Source organism: Aquarana catesbeiana, linkage group LG06, assembly GCF_042186555.1.
Source record: "Aquarana catesbeiana isolate 2022-GZ linkage group LG06, ASM4218655v1, whole genome shotgun sequence".
Classification (NCBI taxonomy): Eukaryota; Metazoa; Chordata; class Amphibia; order Anura; family Ranidae; genus Aquarana; species Aquarana catesbeiana.
This window is the reverse complement of record NC_133329.1, coordinates 133046801-133066277: the sequence shown is the minus strand read 5'-3', so window position 1 is coordinate 133066277 and position 19477 is coordinate 133046801. Positions and strand designations below refer to the sequence as shown.

The 19477-nt window shown below is 40.6% G+C and overlaps 1 protein-coding gene across 1 annotated transcript in view; it reads left to right on the top strand.

Annotated features, from left to right (window-relative positions):
- GET4 (guided entry of tail-anchored proteins factor 4) overlaps positions 1 to 16550 on the top strand; it is a 31113-nt gene extending 14563 nt beyond the window's left edge. Inside the window, exons 4-9 of the mRNA XM_073636837.1 lie at positions 1096 to 1245; positions 1890 to 2028; positions 4517 to 4657; positions 10731 to 10806; positions 11961 to 12033; positions 15691 to 16550. Coding sequence (XP_073492938.1) covers positions 1096 to 1245; positions 1890 to 2028; positions 4517 to 4657; positions 10731 to 10806; positions 11961 to 12033; positions 15691 to 15782 — 671 coding nt within the window. The 3' untranslated portion in view covers positions 15783 to 16550. The remainder of the gene's footprint in view (positions 1 to 1095; positions 1246 to 1889; positions 2029 to 4516; positions 4658 to 10730; positions 10807 to 11960; positions 12034 to 15690) is intronic.
- The last annotated feature ends 2927 nt before the right edge of the window (positions 16551 to 19477 follow it).

The window sequence follows — 19477 nt, the reverse complement described above, 5'->3', positions numbered from 1 at the left end:
CCTTTTCCAGCTCAAAAAAACCCCGCCCCAAAGCATGATGCTGCCACCACCATGCTTCACTGTGGGTATGGTGTTCTTTTGGTGATGTGCAGTGTTTTTGCGCCAAACATATCTTTTGGAATTATGGTCTGATGAAACCAAGGTTGAACTTTTTGGCCATAACAGATTTTCCCACATGCTTTTGGGAGACTTCCGATGTGTTTTTGCAAAATTTAGCCAGGCTTGGATGTTTTTCTTCGTAAGAGAAAAGGCTTCCATCTTGCCACTTTACCCCATAGACCAGATATATGAAGAATACGGGAGATTGTTGTCACATGTACCACACAGCCAGTACTTGCCCGATTTTCCTGCAGCTCCTTTGATGTTGCTGTAGGCCTCTTGGCAGCCCTGACCAGTTTTCTTCTAGTCTTTTCAACATTTGGAGGGAAGTCACTGTTCGTTCTTTCTCCACTTGATGACTGTCTTCACTGTGTTCCATTGTATACCTAATGCCTTGGAAATTCTTTTGTACCCTTCTCTTGACTGATAACTTTTAACAATGAGATTCCTCTGATGCTTTGGAAGCTCTCTGCGGACCATGGCTTTTGCTGTAGGCTGTGACTAAGAAAATGTCAGGAAAGACCTACTAGAACAGCTGAACTGTATTTGGGGTTAATCAGAGACACTTTTGCAGGTGTGTACTGACTCCTATTTAACATGAGTTTGGATGTGATTGCCTAATTCTGAACACAGCTACATCCCCAGTTATAAGAGGGTGTACACACTTATGCAACCACATTATTTTAGTTTTTTTATTTTTAGGTAGCATGACAATTCGTTCCCCATGATTTTCAATGACAATCATTCATATTAGTACGACTTAGTCGTTCCGACTTCAAAGTAGCCCCTGCACTACTTTGGTCCAACTTTGATGCCACTTACACAGGGATTCCCTGAAATCGCAGCCCCAAAATCACGGTAAAATCGTGCGACTTTGAAGTCGCAGTAGTGTGAAAGGGGCCTAAAGGAATTAACCATCACCTGTTTTGTTTAGGATGTTATTTTGTTATTATTAAAATGTATATGTTGTATTAAAATTTTGTGAAATTTCTTTAGAAAACTTGGCCAAATTGTTTAGTTTGATGGATCAAAACTCTCCAGAGCGAGTGGCATTTGTATCCCGGGCTCTCAAGTGGTCGTCTGGAGGGTCTGGAAAACTAGGTCACCCAAAGCTGCACCAATTGCTAGCTATTACGTTATGGAAAGGTAGGATATATTGCCACCTGAAATGGTACAATTCTTGTCTCAGGCGATCCCATTTGATTGATCATAATAAGTAGATGTACTTTTATAGACCATTTATTACCAACATTATTATAAGGGCATATTCCTTACTAGACATAGGTTCTGCCTATGATGTGTTTCATAGGAACCTCTGCGACAAAGCCCTCCTCTAGGGTGAAACACATCAGGAGTGGAGCCTTTAGCTGGCAGAATATGTTCTCCTTTATTTTATTTGTTTTTAATTTTTTTTCCAAATGTAGCAGTGGTGCTTCTTGCCTTATGTCTGACACATAGTTATGTTTGGGAGATCATCGTTCTGTGTGACATTTGATTTAACTTTGTCTTCTGGAAATTGAAAGCTAACATCTGGTTACTGTGGTGCAAGTCATGTTTAAATGTATTTTATTTTTGTAAATGGGCTCCATGAAGTTGCCTTGCATTAAGGCTGAACTGTAGCCAAACTGCTAAATTCACAGTTGAAATACATGTACTGTATAAGACCTGTTTAACCTGCCAAAAATGTGCATTTCTGTTGATCTAGTCCTTAGATTTATATAGTCTACCAGACAACAAAGTAGTTTAGTGATCTGTTACTATTTTTCATTAATGATCTTTTCTTTTTTCAGAGCAAAATTATTATGAGTCCCGATATCACTTCCTGCACTCCTCAGATGGAGAGGGGTGCGCCAATATGTTAGTAGAATACTCATCCACCCGTGGCTACCGTAGTGAGGTGGACATGTTCGTGGCACAAGCCGTCCTGCAGTAAGTACAGCAAATATTTTGCCTGTTTTCAGGGTCGGAATGGCTGATTTGTTCATATCCCACCACTGTAAACGAGTGGTACAGTTGTGCTCATAAGTTTACATACCCTGGCAGAATTTGCTTTCTTGGCCATTTTTCAGAGAATATGAATGATAACACAAACATTTCTTTCATTCATGGTTCGTGTTTGGCTGAAGCCATTTTATTATCAACCTTGTTTACTTGTTGTTTTTTTTTTTTTTATAAATCATAATGGCATCAAACTACCCAAATGACCCTCATCAAAAGTTTACATACCCTGGTGATTTTGGCCTGATAACATGCACACAAGTTGACACAAAGGGGTTTGAATAGCTATTAAAGGTAACCGTCCTCACCTGTGATCTGTTTGCTCGTAATTAGTGTGTGTGTATATAAAAGGTCAATGAGTTTCTGGACTCCTGACAGACCCTTGCATCTTTCATCCAGTGCTGCACTGCTGTTTCTGGATTCTGAGTCATGGGGAAAGCAAAAGAATTGTCAAAGGATCTGCGGCAAAAGGTAGTTGAACTGTATGAAACAGGAAAGAGATATAAAAAGATATCCAAGGAATTGAGAATGCCAATCAGCAGTGTTCAAACTCTAATCAAGAAGTGGAAAATGGGGTATGTAAACCTTTGATCAGGGTCATTTGGCTAGTTTCTGTTTTTCATTATGATTTTAAAAAGAGTTAACACAGTTGATAGTAAATGGCTTCAGCCAAACACTAACCATGAGTGAAAAGTTTTTGTGTTATCATTCATATTCTCTGAAAAATGGCTAAGAAATCCTAAATTCTGCCAGGGTATGTAAACTTATGAGCACAACTGTATGCATTTTATTCTAAACTTCAGGTGAAGACCCCATAGCTCCTTGCCCTCTTGAGGTCACTAGGTTTTTTTTTTTTCTTTAAGATTTCACCTTGATGGCCCCTTGGTAGGGTATGTAGCAGTGCACTATTTTTTGTCCCATGCACAAGTCTTTAGCCATGTTTTGACAGGAAAAAGGCACAGGAAGATGTAAACTAGTCAGGAACTGAGTTGCTTTAACTTGGCGGTTTTGCTATGGACTTGCTGTACAAAGCTCTCCTTCACTGAGCTTTTTCTTTGCTGCCTTGCTAAATCTTAAATGGATGACAGCATGTATTGCAATGTGCCGTCATGCATTAATTATGCACGTCTGACTCTTCACTGACAGTCTGCAGGCTGAAAAATGAATAAATGCACATCCAAAGTGTTCCACTTGTGATCAGTGGATATGAGTGCAATGTCTGCTTCCTGCAAACTCTTCCTCCAGCTCTCTGCCCATTTCTCTCTACAGGCTTTCAGTTGGAAGAGCTGGAGGAGAAGTCAATGGACTTCAAGTACCATCTGCCATTTCGTTCACAGGCATGTAACATGTTACAAAGAAGCCCCTCTCCCACACCAGCCATGCCAATTTTAAAAGTAACAAAGGTTGCTGGGGATGCTGCCATGGCTGAGGTGTGGGTATGCCTACCTACATGTTACACCCTGATACATGTTGCTAAAGGTGGAGTTAGCCTTTAATCAAACCAGCCAGTTTTCAGTAGGGCAAGATGAACTTTATAGACGCATCTAAATAATCCTAGCATCCTTGTCGCTGCTGCCAAATTTTGTTGGCAACAGGATTGCTAAGAGATCTTTCCCTGCTTATGTGGTGTCTCTTCTTTGATTGCAGAAACATGGCAGGTAGCAACAACAAAGTACCTTGCTGGTTGTCCTTAACCACATGAGGATTTTAAAGTGCTTGTAAACCCTCACATGTACCCAGTGAGGGCAGCAGAGAGAAATGACGCTCAGAGCTTTGGACACAGACAAGTACACAGTATAGAAGGATGTGCTTTTTATTTCATTATTTTCTATCTGAGATTTACAACCACTGTAAATGTATGGGCTCTCCCTTGAGTTGTCGTAAATTGTCCAAACATCTATGGAATTGGTTCTGTTCTCCTTTTCATGATATGTAATGGCTTTCTACAATGACGGGATACTTCAGTACTGTATTTACTGACTTCTTGTATGACTTTATTTTTTTTCCTTGTTTTGTTCAATAAAACCTCTCTGATTTAAAAAAAATAAAATAAATAAAAAAAACATGCCTTTTTTTTTTTGTCCAGCCCTGCCACTTCCGCTTCAATTATCAGATGACATAGTCTGCAAGTGACCTTGAATAAATACAATGTAGCAGCATATTGTTTAATTGTATTTACTAGGTAAATCATATGTACATTAGATCATAGGTGTGAGCTTTTGATCTGCATATAACCTTACAAGTGAAAAAAAATTCTTTAAAAAAAAAAATGTTTTCCTATTTAACTTCGTCCCTATCGGCCCCAATTAACTTGCTTATCTTCTCCTTTTTTTAGCTTTTTGTATGTGGTAAACTAAAAGTTTAATTTAGTTTTTTTGTTTCTGTATAATTACATTTGATTTTTTTGTTTTCCTTTCAGATTCCTCTGTTTAAAAAACAAAACGGGCGCATCGGTGGTTTTCACAACGTATACAGAGAAGCATCCTTCAATAGAGAGGGGGCCTCCTTTTGTACAGCCCCTTTTAAACTTTATTTGGTTTCTACTACTGGCTGTGGACGGGTATGTTGATTTTTTTTTTTTTTTTTTTTTTTTTATGTATTGGGTATATGTTAGAACTAGGAAAACATTTGAGTGGAATTCAGGCCTAACACTATTGTTAAAAATGTTTCCCCCTCTTTCTCCTGCCTACCCTGTGTGTGTAAAAAAAAAAAAAAAAAAAAAAAAAAAAAAAGGGGGGGGGGGGTTGGATTTTTTTTTTTTTTTTTTTATTCCAATTTTAGAAAGTGTAATGGCTTATTACAGACTGCTCTGCATATCTCATATAGCATGATGGTGTATTGACTGTTACCTAGATTATTATTATTTTTTTTTTTTTTTTTTTTGTGCATTGATGGGCTGAATTCTACTGATGGCACTGGTCACTAGTGCACCACAGCATACGTTTTCTCAAAACTCGGTGAACTTGCTTTTAGGCTGCATTCCCATCTGAGCGTTTTTCAGCTCGAAAAACGCCCAACAAGCAAAATCCCATTCGTTTCAATGGCACCTGTTCACATCTGAGCGTTTTGTCACCTAAAGCTCAAAGTACAGGTGCTTCTTTTTAGGCAGATTACAGGCGTTTTCTGCTTTTTACATTGACCTTTTGACCTGTTCAAAAACGTGCGACTTTCTGCCTGAAAGCGAAACAACATCTTAGACTGTTGGCTCTTAATAGAGATACTTTACCATTCAAACATGCTTTTGTATTGTCCTCCTGACTTTTTAATTGGAAAAAAGTTGTATGTGAATTTTTTATTAGTGGTGTGGTCCTTCAACTTCCATTTCTGAAACATTTAAGCCAGTAACGCATGTTGTGGGTTTGTCAGTTATTCATATGCTGTAGGAAGCTTTGATCATGCTCACCAATCAATGTAGCACTCTATGAATGGTACATTTTCTTAAGCCTTAAGGAATCTGTGCCTGTCATAAAAGTCTAGTTGGTTGTGAGAAATCTTCAACAGAACTTCATGAACTATAATTTTATTGTTTAAAGTGGTTCTAAGGGTCGGTTCACACATGGGCAACACGACTTTAGCGCGACTTTGCACGGCGGCTTCGACGCGACCTCGACGCGACTTCGACGCAACTCCGACGCGACTTCGGCAAATTACGAGGCGACTTGAAGTCGCCTCCATGACAGGCGACTTCGCCTGTGGCCAATCAGCTCTCTGGGAGGGAGGGGGGGAGGGAGGGGTTTTCCCTGCAAAGTCGCTTGACTTTACAGAGAGATCCGACTTGGAGGCGACTTCCATTGATTTCTATGGTACAGGTCGCCTACCAAGTCGGATCAAAGTAATACAGGGAGTACGCTCTGAAGTCGGAGCGACTTCAGTAGTGTCTATTAAGACACTAGCGTTAACTCCCATCAAAACTATTTCTGGGGCGACTTGGGGCGACTTGAGGGCGTACAAGTCGGATCCCAAGTCGCCCCAGTGTGAACCGAGCCTAAAGGTGAAAGGATTGTGTGTGTGTGTGTGTGTGTGTGTGTGTGTGTGTGTGTGTGTGTGTGTGTGTGTGTGGTGGGTTTTTTTTTTTTTTTTATATCTTAAAGCGGTGTTCCGCCGAAAAATGTTTTTTTTAAGTCAGCAGCTACAAATACTGCAGCTGCTGACTTTTTTAAAATATGGACACTTACCTGTCCAGGGTGTCCGCAATGTCCTCAACCGAAGCTGATCTGGCTCTCGGTGGAGGCGCCGCCATCTTCGGTAAGGGAATCGGGAAGTGAAGCCTTGCTACACAGTCTGGTTCCCTACTGCGTATGCAGAAACGGAGGAGGGACCGGACATGGCGTAGACCACCGCAGAGCCTGCGATGATCTATGCCCGGAAGTGGGAGTAAATACCTGTATTACACAGGTAAATGCTCCCCTCCCCCCGAAAGGTGCCAAATGTGACACCAGAGGGGGGGGAGGAATCCAAAAAGCATGAGTTCCATTTTTGGGTGGAACTCTGCCTTAATGCATTCTGAATGGACACACACAGCCCGGCTGCTTGCTTTGGGGGCAGGAGGGAGGGGTCAGGAGTGCCAGCGAGGGACTAAGAAGAGGAGAATCAGGGCTGCTCTGTGCAAAACCAATACACAGAGCAGGTAAGTATACGTGTGTGTTTTGTTTGTTATTTAAAAAAAAAAAAAGACTTTAATATCACTTTAATGTGAGGTTGTATTAATCGCATCAGAAGAAACTACATCTTGGGGCACAAGGGACCCTTCGGTCAGAATGACTGTGTACAAAGAATACCAATTTGAATATGTACATAAATCCAACTTGTAACTTGGCCAATACTAAAAAAAAGTATATCACGCCTGTGATCCAGAACCACATACTCAAGCTATCTGGAGCTTTTTAGATATGCATGTGTAGTCAGATGAACAAAAGCTTCAAACAAGTCCAAGAGCTGCGGTGTGGCGGGTCCCACACAGCAAGGTTTTCCTCAATGGACACCCAGCAGTAGCTCAAACCATAGAAATGCAAAGAGCCAATCCAAAACAAAGAGGAAGAGTCCAAGATCATTTTAATTATCAGTTAAGCCAACCACAAAAAACGTTCTATAAAAACAGCCATTTCATTTGGGGGGGCTTTTTTATTAGCACAGGATAAAACTTGAATGGCATCTGAGAAAAGTGACTTCACAGATCTATATTGGAACCAGTATTGAACTCTCCCCATCGAGTAACAACTTGACAGCAGTTGCTGGGCAGCAATACAGTAAACCTGTGCCTTGCTTAATCTTTTCAAAGCAGCATGTCCGCTTTAACTCTTTACTGCCCACATCTCTATTTAAATATTCCAACATAATGCCCTGTGCAGTGGATACATTTTATAATCATTCTCCCCCTTTTTAGGCCCAATTCACACCAGTGGACAGATCGGGTCCGCCTGTCCCTTTTTAAGGCGGACGCGCCATTGTTCTCTATCACCTGCTGATGCCCACCGGCATCCCATCCAATCCTGTCCACTACAAACAGACAGATGGGAGATCCGTTCTCTATCTGTGCAGCGGATTGGATAACAGTTGGATGAAAACTGACAAGCAGTCAGTATCCATCCGACCACTCCATAGATGAGAGCGGGCTGTGTCCGGGCTCTGTCTGAAAGGCGCCTTAGTGCCACCACTTAATGTACCTTTCAGCTCTCAGTCCTAGCTGTTACAGGTCAGCACTAATGTTTGAAATCAACCAAAAGAGTTCTTATTCATATAATTACTGTTGGCCATGACATAGTGATCACATGAAAGCTGGAGGCTTCGCTGAAAAAGTCCTTAGCTTGCAGAGGAACACTGCCACCTTCAGGCTGCAGTTCTACACAGTAAAAAAATGAAAGATAAATTATTTAAAACCGCGGTCAAAACCGCCCAATCTTTTTGGCACCGGGGACCAGCTGCCTTTTGCAAAGGCCCGGGGGTGGCAGCGATGTGGTTTTTGGGGGGCAGTTTGTCGGGGCAGTGGCTGGTGTTGGCGCTTCACTCATCATGGCACCATGGCTGATATGGTGTCAGGATGATTGAAGTGCATTATTTCTATTACATTGTAATATAAAATGAAATCGAAAATGAAATTGACTCGCCATAATGCAGAATTAGTGGGAGCACTGAGTCACTTGCCACCGTTGTCTGCCACCTGATTCAGCTTGTCTGCCACACGCCACCAGGCAACATTGACAGCAGAAAAAGAGGCTTCTCTTCCCAGCTTTTTAGCACCTTTATGTGCATTGGTTGTGTCACAGAGCAAGGCAGGCAGTGAGAGATGATGCACTCTCTCTCTGCTGCCCGCTGATGGCGGTGAGCGATGTCATCTCTCTGCTCTCTCGCCCACCTGGCTCTCACCTGCCCGCCTAACTCTTCTCCCATGCCATGCCGCTTACCCGCGGCCCGGCTGCAGAGAGGCCCGGCAGTTGGGGACCCCTGATTTAAAACATTAGAGTGTGTGTGTGTGTGTGTGTGTGTGTGTGTGTGTGTAAAAGGTCAATGTGTTTCTGGACTCCCGACAGACCCTCGCATCTTTCATCCAGTGCTGCACTGATGTTTCTGGATTCTGAGTCGTGGGGAAAGCAAAAGAATTGTCAAAGGATCTGTGGGAAAAGGTAGTTGAACTGTATAAAACAGGAAAGAAATATAAACGGATATCCAAGGAATTGAGAATGCCAATCAGCAGTGTTCAAACTCTAATCAAGAAGTGGAAAATGAGGGGTTCTGTTTAAACCAAACCACGGTCAGGAAAAATTTCAGCCACAACTGCCAGGAAAATTGTTTGGGATGCAAAGAAAACCTCACAAATAACTTCAGGTGTAATACAGGACTCTCTGAAAACATGTGGTGTGGCTGTTTCAAGATGCACAATAAGGAGGTCCTTGAAGAAAGATGGGCTGCATGGTCGAGTCGCCAGAAGAAAGCCATTACTAAGCAAATGCCACAAAGTATGCCTCTTACAATGCGCCAAACAGCACAGAGACAAACCTCAAACCTTGTGGCACAAAGTAATTTGGAGTGATGAGACCAAAATTGAGCTTTTTGGCCACAACCATAAACGCTACATTTGGAGAGGCGTCATCAAGACCTATGATGAAAGATACAGAGGTGGATCACTGATGTTTTGGGATGTGTGAGCTGCAAAGGCACAGGAAATTTGTTCAAAACTGATGACAAGATGAATGCAGTATGTTATCAAAAAATACTGGACGAAAATTTGCATTCATCAGCCAGGAAGCTGTGCATGGGATGTACTTGGACATTCCAACATGACAATGATTCAAAACACAAGGCCGAGTCGACCTGTCACTGGCTACAGCAGAATAAAGTGAAGGTTCTGGAGTGGCCATCCCTGACCTCAATATCATTGAGCCACTCTGGGGAGATCTCAAACGTGCAGTCCATGCAAGACAGCCCAAGAATTTACAGGAACTGGAGGCTTTTTTTGCCAAGAGGAATGGGCAGCTTTACCACCTGAGAAGATAAAGAACCTCATCCACAAATACTACAAAAGACTTCAAGCTGTCATTGATGTTAAAGGGGTCAATACACGATATTTAAGAACTGGGGTATGTAAACTTTTGATCGGGAACATTTGGGTAGTTTCTGTTGTGATTTATGGTTTTAAAAAGGAGTAAACCTTTCATAATAAATGGCTTCAGCCAAACACTAACCATGAGTGGAAGAAAAGTTTGTGTTTATCAGTCATAGTCTTTGAAAAATGAAAAGAAACCATAAATTCTACCAGGGTATGTAAACTTATGAGCAGAACTATGTATGTTTTGTATGTTTGTTTGGTTTTTTTTTTTTTTTTGTTTTTTTTTTGCATTTGTCATGAAAAAGTATAAACAAAAAATGTATTTTGAATCAACCCATACATGCTAATAAATTTCACCTTTTGGGTACAAAAGGACAATTCTCCCCAGTCTTATATACTTGCATTTGCTTTGACCCCCCCCCCCCCTCCTCGTTTTGTTCAGCTGTCTGGAGAAAAGAGACCGGTCTGTTGGCTCTGAATTGCTCCAGTCGAAGCTTACACTCCTCGTCTCCATCCTTTACCAAGCCAAGTTCCTTATGTACTGCCTGAATGGGGGGGACATTGGAGTATCCTTAAACTTAATAAAAAGCGTGTACTAAATTTGACTTTTATTAAATAAAATCGATCATTTTTTTTCTAAAAATACCTGTTGATCCTTCCAGTGACCTCCTCATGGCTGTTAGTAGTGGAAACGGACTGCAAGGTCATCTATCTTATGCTTTAAAAGCCAAGGACAGCCTGGGTGGGTGGGACCAGGAAATCCATCCTTTCATAGCCTGCCCACCGCCTGGCCTGTTTGGCTGAAAATACCCCCCCCCCCCCCCCCCCCCAAACAATTAAAAGGTATTGTGGAGGTAACTTTTAATACTTTTTATTACTTGATTTGGGAGTCCATTGCTAACCTCCTGTGTGTAAAATGGATGGTTTAGGTTTAGAATCGCTTTTAAAGTGAACCTGTTTTCCTCTGCATGCACAAAGTACAGGTTTGTTTTAAAGTGTTCTGCTGGTTACGTGATTGATGTAGAGATCTGTGTTAAATGTGCATTACTGAAAACCTGTGGTAATTCAGATTTACATTTATTTTTTGCAGTGGGAAATTAACAGTATTTACAATATTGTGTGAACAGTATCAGCCGTCTTTAAAAAGAGATCCTATGTATAATGAGGTAGGTTGCGACAGTTAAGTTTTAGTAATGGTGTGCTGTAGTAATGGGTTCATACACTATAAAGCCAAACGTATGTGGCCAACCCTCTAAATTATTAGTTTTTTAGGTGTTTGCAGTAAATTATCCTGTTAATGCCGCAGCATACAAAGACATTTTAGACAATTGTGCGTTTCCATTCCTTGTGGAAACTGTTTGGGGCAGGTCCTTCTCTGTTCCACCATGACTGTACTTTTGTGTACAAAGCCAAGTCAATGAAAACCTGAATGCATTAAGTTTGGTGTGGAGGATTTGGAGTGGCCTTCAGAGCCCTGATCCTAACCATACTGAACACCTCGATGATACATTTAGAATGCTGATTGCAAGACACGTCATATTGTCTTATATTTTCTGACCTCACAAATGCGCTTTTGGCTGAATGGACATGAATTCCCACAGACACTCTAAAATCTTGTGCGTAGGCTGTTATAGCTACAAGAGGGGATCCAACTCCATGGTTTTGGAATAGTATGTCCAACAACCTCAAACAAATTTCCCCTTGGAATTGGACTTTAAAGGTACTTGGACTCATATATAACAATTGTAAAGTAAGATAGAAAAATAATTTATTAATACCACATAATTAAAAATGGTAACATGTAATGTACATGGCAATAAGCAACTGAAAATGCATTGACTGTAACATGATTGAAAATACAGAAGAGATCCTTCACCCGACGCGTTTCAGAGTCCGTTTTATCTCCTTCCTCAGGGGTAGGGAAGATATCAGTTCTCTCTAATGCAAATGCAGAAATCATTAATAGTTCATATAAATACATACTGTTCATATATACTTAATTCTGCATCTGCAACTTAGTCACTTCAGTCGTGAAATGATTTTATTATCTTACTTTATGATTCTTATGAGTCTCGGTGCCTTTAAAGTTCAATTCCAAGGGGAAATGTTTGTTTCAAGACTAGCACTATATGAACAACCTCAATGAGTGTGATGATCAGGTGTCAACTACATTTTGCCCCTAAAGTTTTTGTTGTGGTGGGGTTATTTGGTAATAGCTGTGACATAGTTCAGGAATACAATGTAATTTGCTTTTGGTTAATAAAGGACAAATGCTTGTACATTCTAGACTGATATATGGATCTGTCTTTCTCCTTTGCAGTATCTGGACAGGATAGGACAGCTTTTCTTTGGAGTACCTCCTAAACAGTCATCTTCATATGGGGGATTATTGGGTGAGTAAAATATTTCGGCATGCAGAGTTGGTCAAGACTCGAAGACTCAGCCTGAATTTTCTGCCGAGTCTTTGACATAGCCAATCAAAAGTCTGAACTTTTTTGTGGCTATTCCAGGGCAGTAGTTGACTAGGTACCAAAGCCAGAACTGTAATGAAAACTTTAAAAACTGTACTTTTTTTGGATCAAGTGTCCAGGGAATTATACTTTTTGTTTAAACTAGACAAAGGTTACTACTCTTGTCAGCTCTTTTTTTTTTTTTTTTTTTTTTTTTTGCTGCTAATTGAGGAGATTTCTCTTCACTTCCTGTCCCTGAAACCCAATAGGAAACGAGAAGAAATTTATACAAAGTGAAGGGAATTCCTTGGTTTGTATAGCTGTAACTGGAACAGGTGTCTCCTTCTGGAAGATCTACCCTGTGCACTTGTTCTGGTGTCTACTGTAACATTTTGGATTTTCCATTGCTTTCTGTTTCAGTGGCAGTGGTCACCGGGACAAATAGCAATAAAAGCTGCTGGAGATTTTAACCCTTCCTTTATAAAAGAAAAAAAAAAAAAATTGGCTATTATATACACTTTAGTCTGCAAAGGATGCTGCAGACCAATGTTTCTCAACTCCAGTCTTCAAGGCTCCAAAAGGGCGTGGTTTTTAGGATTACCCTCAGATGAATCAGCTGTGGTAATTACTAAGGCAGTGAAACTGATCAAATCACCTGTGCAAAGTAATGGAGAGTCTGAAAACCTGACCTGTTGGGGTGCCTTGAGGACTGGAGATGGAAAAACACTGCAGTAGAGTATTCCAGAAACGGACATATGGTTAGCTACCCTTGTAAACATTCATAGCGCACAGTTGATTCAGGGTTCTTCTGATCACCAGTGGAAGTCATGGTTGAATTTCCTCCCTGTGAGCAGAATGGACCATGTCCTATAAGGGCTCTTTATCCTGGATTAACCACTTGCTGACCGCCCTATAGCAGTTTTACCGCTACAGGGAGGCTGCGCAGGATCACGTGTGTGTGTGATCCTGCACTTCTGGGTAGCGGGTGTGAAAGTGCACCATCAGCATCTCACTCCCTCTGTGATTCTACACAGAGGGTTCCGTGGACTCAATGTTCGCTGGCACCTGTTGATCATTCGGTACACAGGCAGGACCAGCAGTCTGCGTATGTAAACAAGGCAGATTGCCGTTCTGTTAGTAAGGAAGGCATGCATCCTGTGTTCTTGCAAAGCAGGGACATGGATCCATGCCTTCCCCTAGGCACACAGTTAACCCTTTGATTACCCTTGATAACCCTTTCCCAGTGTCAGTACAGTGACAGTGCATATTTTTAGCACTGATCACTACATTAGTATCATTGGTTCCCAAAAGTGTAAGTTGGTGTCCAATTTTGTACCAATTAATATACGCTTATTTTGGATTTTTTTTTTACCAAAAATATGTAGCAGAATACATATTTGCCTAGATTGATGAAGAAATTGTGTTTGGTATTTATTTATTTAAAAAAAAAAAAAAAAATGTATTGGTGGGAGAAAGGACAAAATGTATTTGGGTACAATATCGCACGACTGCGCAATTGTCAGTAACAGTGCTGTATCGCAAAAAATGGCCTGGTCATGAAGGGGGGGGGGGGGTCAATCTTCCGGATCTGAAGTAGTTACCAGTGTTAAGGTGTTCTGAGAAGTGTGTGTGTGTGTGGCAGTGTGTAGGTGAACATGAGTGATGAAATCTCAGTTTCTCATCTGCAATGGGGAAATAAAAGAAGGAAGCAGACTGTTGTGGCTAACATGTCGCGTTTTCATAACTCAGCCCTAACATGACATTGCATCATGATGGCTTGATACCAGAAGTAGATTACAATATCTTCCCAGCACTCCACAAAAGGGAATCTAGTACATTTTACAGGTTTAATAGCTATGTGGCTATGAATCGGCTTTAAGTGATTTTTATTCATTTTTTATTTTTTTTTATTTTAAATGTGAATATTTTAATCATGTCTTTCCTGTGAATGCATTCTATTGAAGGCAAGCGCATGTGCGAATTGCTTATGCAGGTTCTGCCTCTTGCCTAGAAGAGCTGCACCTTTTGGGTGAGGTATGGTTTGAAAGCGGCAGACGCTCTCCAGTGATATCTGATCTTATCGCTGCTATTCTTTAACCACTTTAGCCCTGGAAGATTTGGCTGCTCAATGACCAGGCCATTTTTTTGCGCTTTTGGCACTGCGTCGCTTTAACTGACAATTGCGCAGTCATGCAATGTTGTACCCAAACAAAATTGACATCCATTTTTTTTTTTTCCCCCCACAAGTAAAGCTTTCTTTTGGTGGTATTTGATCATCTCTGCGTTTTTTTTTTTTTTTTTTTTTTTTTTTTTTTTTTGTGCTATAAACAAAAAAGAGTGACAATTTTGAAAAAACCCTATTTTGTACTTTTGCTATAATAAATATCCCCAATTTAAAAAAAAATAAATAAAAATTTTCCTCAATTTAGGCCGATATGTATTCTACATATTTTTGGTAATAAAAATCGCAATAGACGTATTGATTGGTTTGCGCAAAATTTTAGTTTGGGTACAGTGTTGTATGACCGCGCAGTTGTCATTCAAAGTGCGACAGCGCTGAAAGCTGAAAATTGTCCTGGGCAGGAAGGGGGGAAAAGTGCCTGGTATGGAAGTGGATAAAGGGGTTGTAAACCTCTGAAAAAAAATTCTCCCCCCCCAAAAAAAAACTGCAAGACAAAGGCATAATGAGCTAGTATGCATCGCATACTAGCTTATTATGAAACACTTACCTTAGATTGAAGTTGTTGCAGCCGTACACCGCTGTCATGGCCTAACTCTTTCCCAGAGCTTCTTCTGGGTTTCTGGGCTTCAGCGTTGTGATTGACTGGAGCTGCTATGACATCACTCCCATGCATTCATGCCTGTGGGATCCGTTCACGGCATGGGCTTGGAAGGAACAGTACACGTGGGCCAGTCCTTCAGAGCGTATGTGCCAGTGATGTCACTGGCTTCATGCACTGGAAATATCTCCTAAACTGTACAGGTTTAGGAGAGATTTTTAATACCTAATAGGTAAGCCTTTATTATAGGCTTACCTATAGGTGAAAGTTTGCAGAGGAAGTTTACTTCCTCTTTAACTGCATGAAAGAATACATAGGCTACCCTGACTTCCTCCTAAAATGATGGCTCTGTATAATGTGGATCTGGATTTAGCACATTGAGTTGCTTGTTTGGCATTAGTATACTTGCTTAGTTTTATGTGCTGCAAATTCACTTTAAGCAATAATTCGAGACATTAAAGCCAAAGAACTGGCATGGCATGGAGAGAAGCCGTGGCTGTACAAGTATTTTAAAGCTTTCCTTTAGTTCTGAATGTTTATCATGTTCCCCAATATGTAGATGATGACTACTAGAAAGGGCATTTAGAAATTGAAATATATTACACAAAATATAGAGCAGTCAAAGTGTAATGATGGGAAAGCATACTCAAAAAGTACATTTCTGTTAACTTGGGGGAGGGGGGTCTTTAAAGGGGGAAAACATGTGCCTGTATTGCAGAGATGTACTTATTAACTATAAATGGGGTTGGTTTTTAATTGCTGAAACTTTTGGGATCTAAACTGTTGTTTTTTTTTTTTTTTTTTTTCTCTCTCTACAAAGGTAACCTGTTGAACAGTCTAATGGGGGCTGGTGAAGATGAGGACGAAGTGGAGGATGGCCAGGATGACAGCAGCCCTATCGAATTAGATTGAGAATCTGACTGGGAGCTGCATGAAGAGAACAAAATATAAACTGGAGCTCAAAACAGACGACTTTCCATGATGAGTCTTTGAAGGGACATTAGTGAGCAGCTGCACTGGGCTGCCCTCTTATCCCAATGATGGAAGAGTTTAAGTGTTTTGCTCTAAATAAATTGTCATGGGGGTAGCTGATAAAGAATAGCTAGAGTGAATGTTGGCAATCTTACCCAGCCTGCTCTATATATTTTTTATTCTTTCTATGAATGCCAAGCAAGCACATGGTTTTCTTACAGCGTGACAGCCAAGCAGATCAACCTATCATACTCCCTGCACCTATATGTCTCTTTTCAACCTGTCACTCCCCTATATAGCGTAATGGCAAAGCCAAAAAATGTTACCATGGCAACAAGAACTCTGTTCATGTCACAGATCAACATGAGGATTTGGGGCTTTTTCTTCCCGCTACGAACCTCTTGAGTTTTTCCTTTTACCCCTTTGTATGTGATTTTCTTCTGGTTTGCTAAAGGCACAGCCAATATAAACACCTCTTTTGAATTATTTAAATACAGTGGACTTTCTTTTAATATGCAATATTTATTACAGATAGGATGATTTTGTACATTTCCTCCCGTCAGATCCACTACAATGATCAAGATGTCATATTGCCACTGAAATTATTTTATGTAATAATAAAAAAATTAAAAATAAAGGGGAGTAGTGCTGATACCAGTGGAAGATACAAAACACAGTGCTACAAAATAAATAATACATTGTATCTTATGAATTACTGATGTGGGCTCTTCCTCTGCTTTAAGGTGATTGGGTCGTCAGATCTCTCTTGTGGGTTAGAAAGCATTGTGGGAAAATGTCACATGTGCAGTGGTTTTTCTAATTTCTGTATGAGTTATTCACCTTTATTCATAAACTTCAAAACTGAACCATCTAAATGGGAAAATCTGTCAATCTGATATATTCTCTGTTCACAACATATCGTGTATTTTTTTTTTTCTGTGCAGGAAAAAAACTTGCATGATACCAACATTGTGGTGTAAACAGGGAACATAGAAAACATTGCTGTTCTTTGTGTCCTTGCGGAGACCTACATTGGAAAAATGTGTCTGCACATGTTGTGAACAAGCCCAAAATATTCCATGCAGATTAAATCTGTGTGTGTTTTGTCCCCGCGCCCCCCCCCCCCCCCCCCAGCAGTTTTTTCTGCATGTATGGTGTTAAGGCCTGAATGGCATCACATCCAAAAAATGCAGCTTGGATCCATTTGGACGCCCTTTTTAAAAAAAAAAAAAAAAAAAAAAAAAGGGGTTGGGGGCTTTTTCCTGTTTCACAGGTACAGCAGCCCATTCAATTAATGAGCTGCTGTGCCTGTGCAAATGCAAGCCGCACCACCTGCACAAGTGTGGATCTAGCCTTAGAGCCAAGACTTGGTGCAAAAAATGTTTCCTCTGAACCTTGTAAGGCAACAGGGCTGTAATAATCATAACAATTGTGGGCTGGGGTAGCGGTGGAAGGGGAGCAGCACCAAGCCTAAACATCTTAAAACTGATTTTATTCATTTTGTCTTGTCTGGACTCTTCAGCATAGGAGAGACAGACTGAACATGTTACACCCTAAATATGGGTGTAACATGTTCAGAAAGGTAACTTATCCTTTTAAAGCCTACGTATATTTAGTTCTAGTTTTATTCAACAGATGTGTCCTTAGTGCCAGCATCTGTTCTCTTCGTTGAAACCTTCAGTTCTCTGCCCCCCATACCCCTTCATTGGTAGTCTGAAGGTAATATGAACTGCTGAATCTATCATAGGCACTTGTCAAGAGTGCTGATAATACCTGCCCTTTCTGTCCCCCTCCTCCATTCATAAAAGCTGTACTATTTCCAGCAAAGTACTGTATGAATGGAAGAGAGAGATGGAAAGGGTGGGCATTGTTGGCACATTTAACAAGTGCCTATGACAGGTCCAGTGGCTCAAATTAGCAACTGCGGTGGACCATAGGACATTGTGATTCATATGCCTAGGCCTGCATACAGTAAAGTCTGGAAAGCAAGATGGATGACAAAAGGACCCATTTCTATTCTCTACTGCACAATTTCTGTAGAGTGTTTGTTTTTGTTTTGCAGCTTACATTCCTCTGGGGTTTCTATCAGACATCTCTAGTTCATTTTTCAGTTACATCCAGCCAGCTCACTGCTATATTTTTCTGGTAGTATAAGTATGTAAAAGTTCTCATGTCTGTACTCCAAATAAAAATCCACAAAAAAAAGATGTAATTTTGCTTTACAACCCATGGGTATAGTTATTTACAGGTATTTAACTTTACCTATTTTGTGTCCAGCTCTTGAAGCTTGAGTCAGAAGTTAGACTGTCACTGAGGTCAGCTGCTTTACTATGCTTATGACATGCTGTCTCCCAGCTCCTGATTGTGCATTTCAGTAGCAATTAAGATGACGGACTACCTCACAAGCGCTCCATCTAGTGGTGGCTGGGACCAACTGCAGCAAAGCCAGATACAAACAAAAAGAAAAATTCCCAGAACAGTGAAGGACACCTTGGAAGTTGTGTTTTGAAGCCTCTTTCAGTCCATATAGCCTAGCACTGTGTACTGTCACAAAGCAATACATTTGCTGACAGAAAAACAAAGTTCCTGTGTGGTGTATTACATTGATGAACTTGTGTGAAGAACACAATCTGTCCGAAGAACTTTATTTCACTGCAATGAAGTCCTAGCAGGAACGTTACCAGTCAGATCAGTAGTTAAACGTAATAATTTATTGATCAGAATTACATTTAGTATCACTAGTGGCGACAAACCAAAATATTCACAGCATAATGAATCAAAATTTACATACACCGAGCCCAAAACATATTTCATATGCAGGAGTGTTCTTTGTAGGGGTATCAAGATAAAAACATGCTATGTACAAGACAAGTATATCAGACAATAGGCTGTAAAACCCCTATGGAAAGCATAGATATGAACACCCCACCACCACAATGCTAGGAAATACCAAGGTCACAGACCCCCATGGCATAAGATCAGAGGGGACCTGTGGAAAGGAGGATTTACCTTTTTTGAGTCTTTCTTGAAACTTTTCAAGTCAGCATACCTTGGGTTAGCTCCACCCCCGCGTTTCCACAAAACAACCCCCACAGGTAGCATATAAACAACCAATCAGACTTGCCTTACATGCTGCATTAGAAACATGAACATTAATCTGATTGGTGCAGGGTTTTTTTTTTAATAACAAAGCTCAATCACATAATATGTGTGACTGTTATGAGTCTAAAATAGAATTATTGTGTTATTGTTTTCATGTTATTTTGAGCTTCTGATCTTTAATAAAAAAACATTTACGGAGAACTATGGGCTAAAGTCAGAACTGTCTTACCTATTGATCAATAGGAAAATGTTTCCCTTAAAATGTCAGGGGCTGAGTCAGAAAGTCATTGACCCCCTTCCCCAAACATATTCAGATAAAACGCCATTGTGATCTACATACCCTGTTTCCCTGAAAATAAGACCTAGCGTGATTGTCGGTGATGGTTGCAATATAAGCCCTACCCCCCAAATAAGCCCTAGTTAAAGTCCTTGTAGGTCTTATTTGCTGGGTAAGGCTTATATTGCAGCCATCACTGACAATCACGCTAGGTCTTATTTTTGGGGAAACGGGGTATGTGCCATGTCAGTAGCTT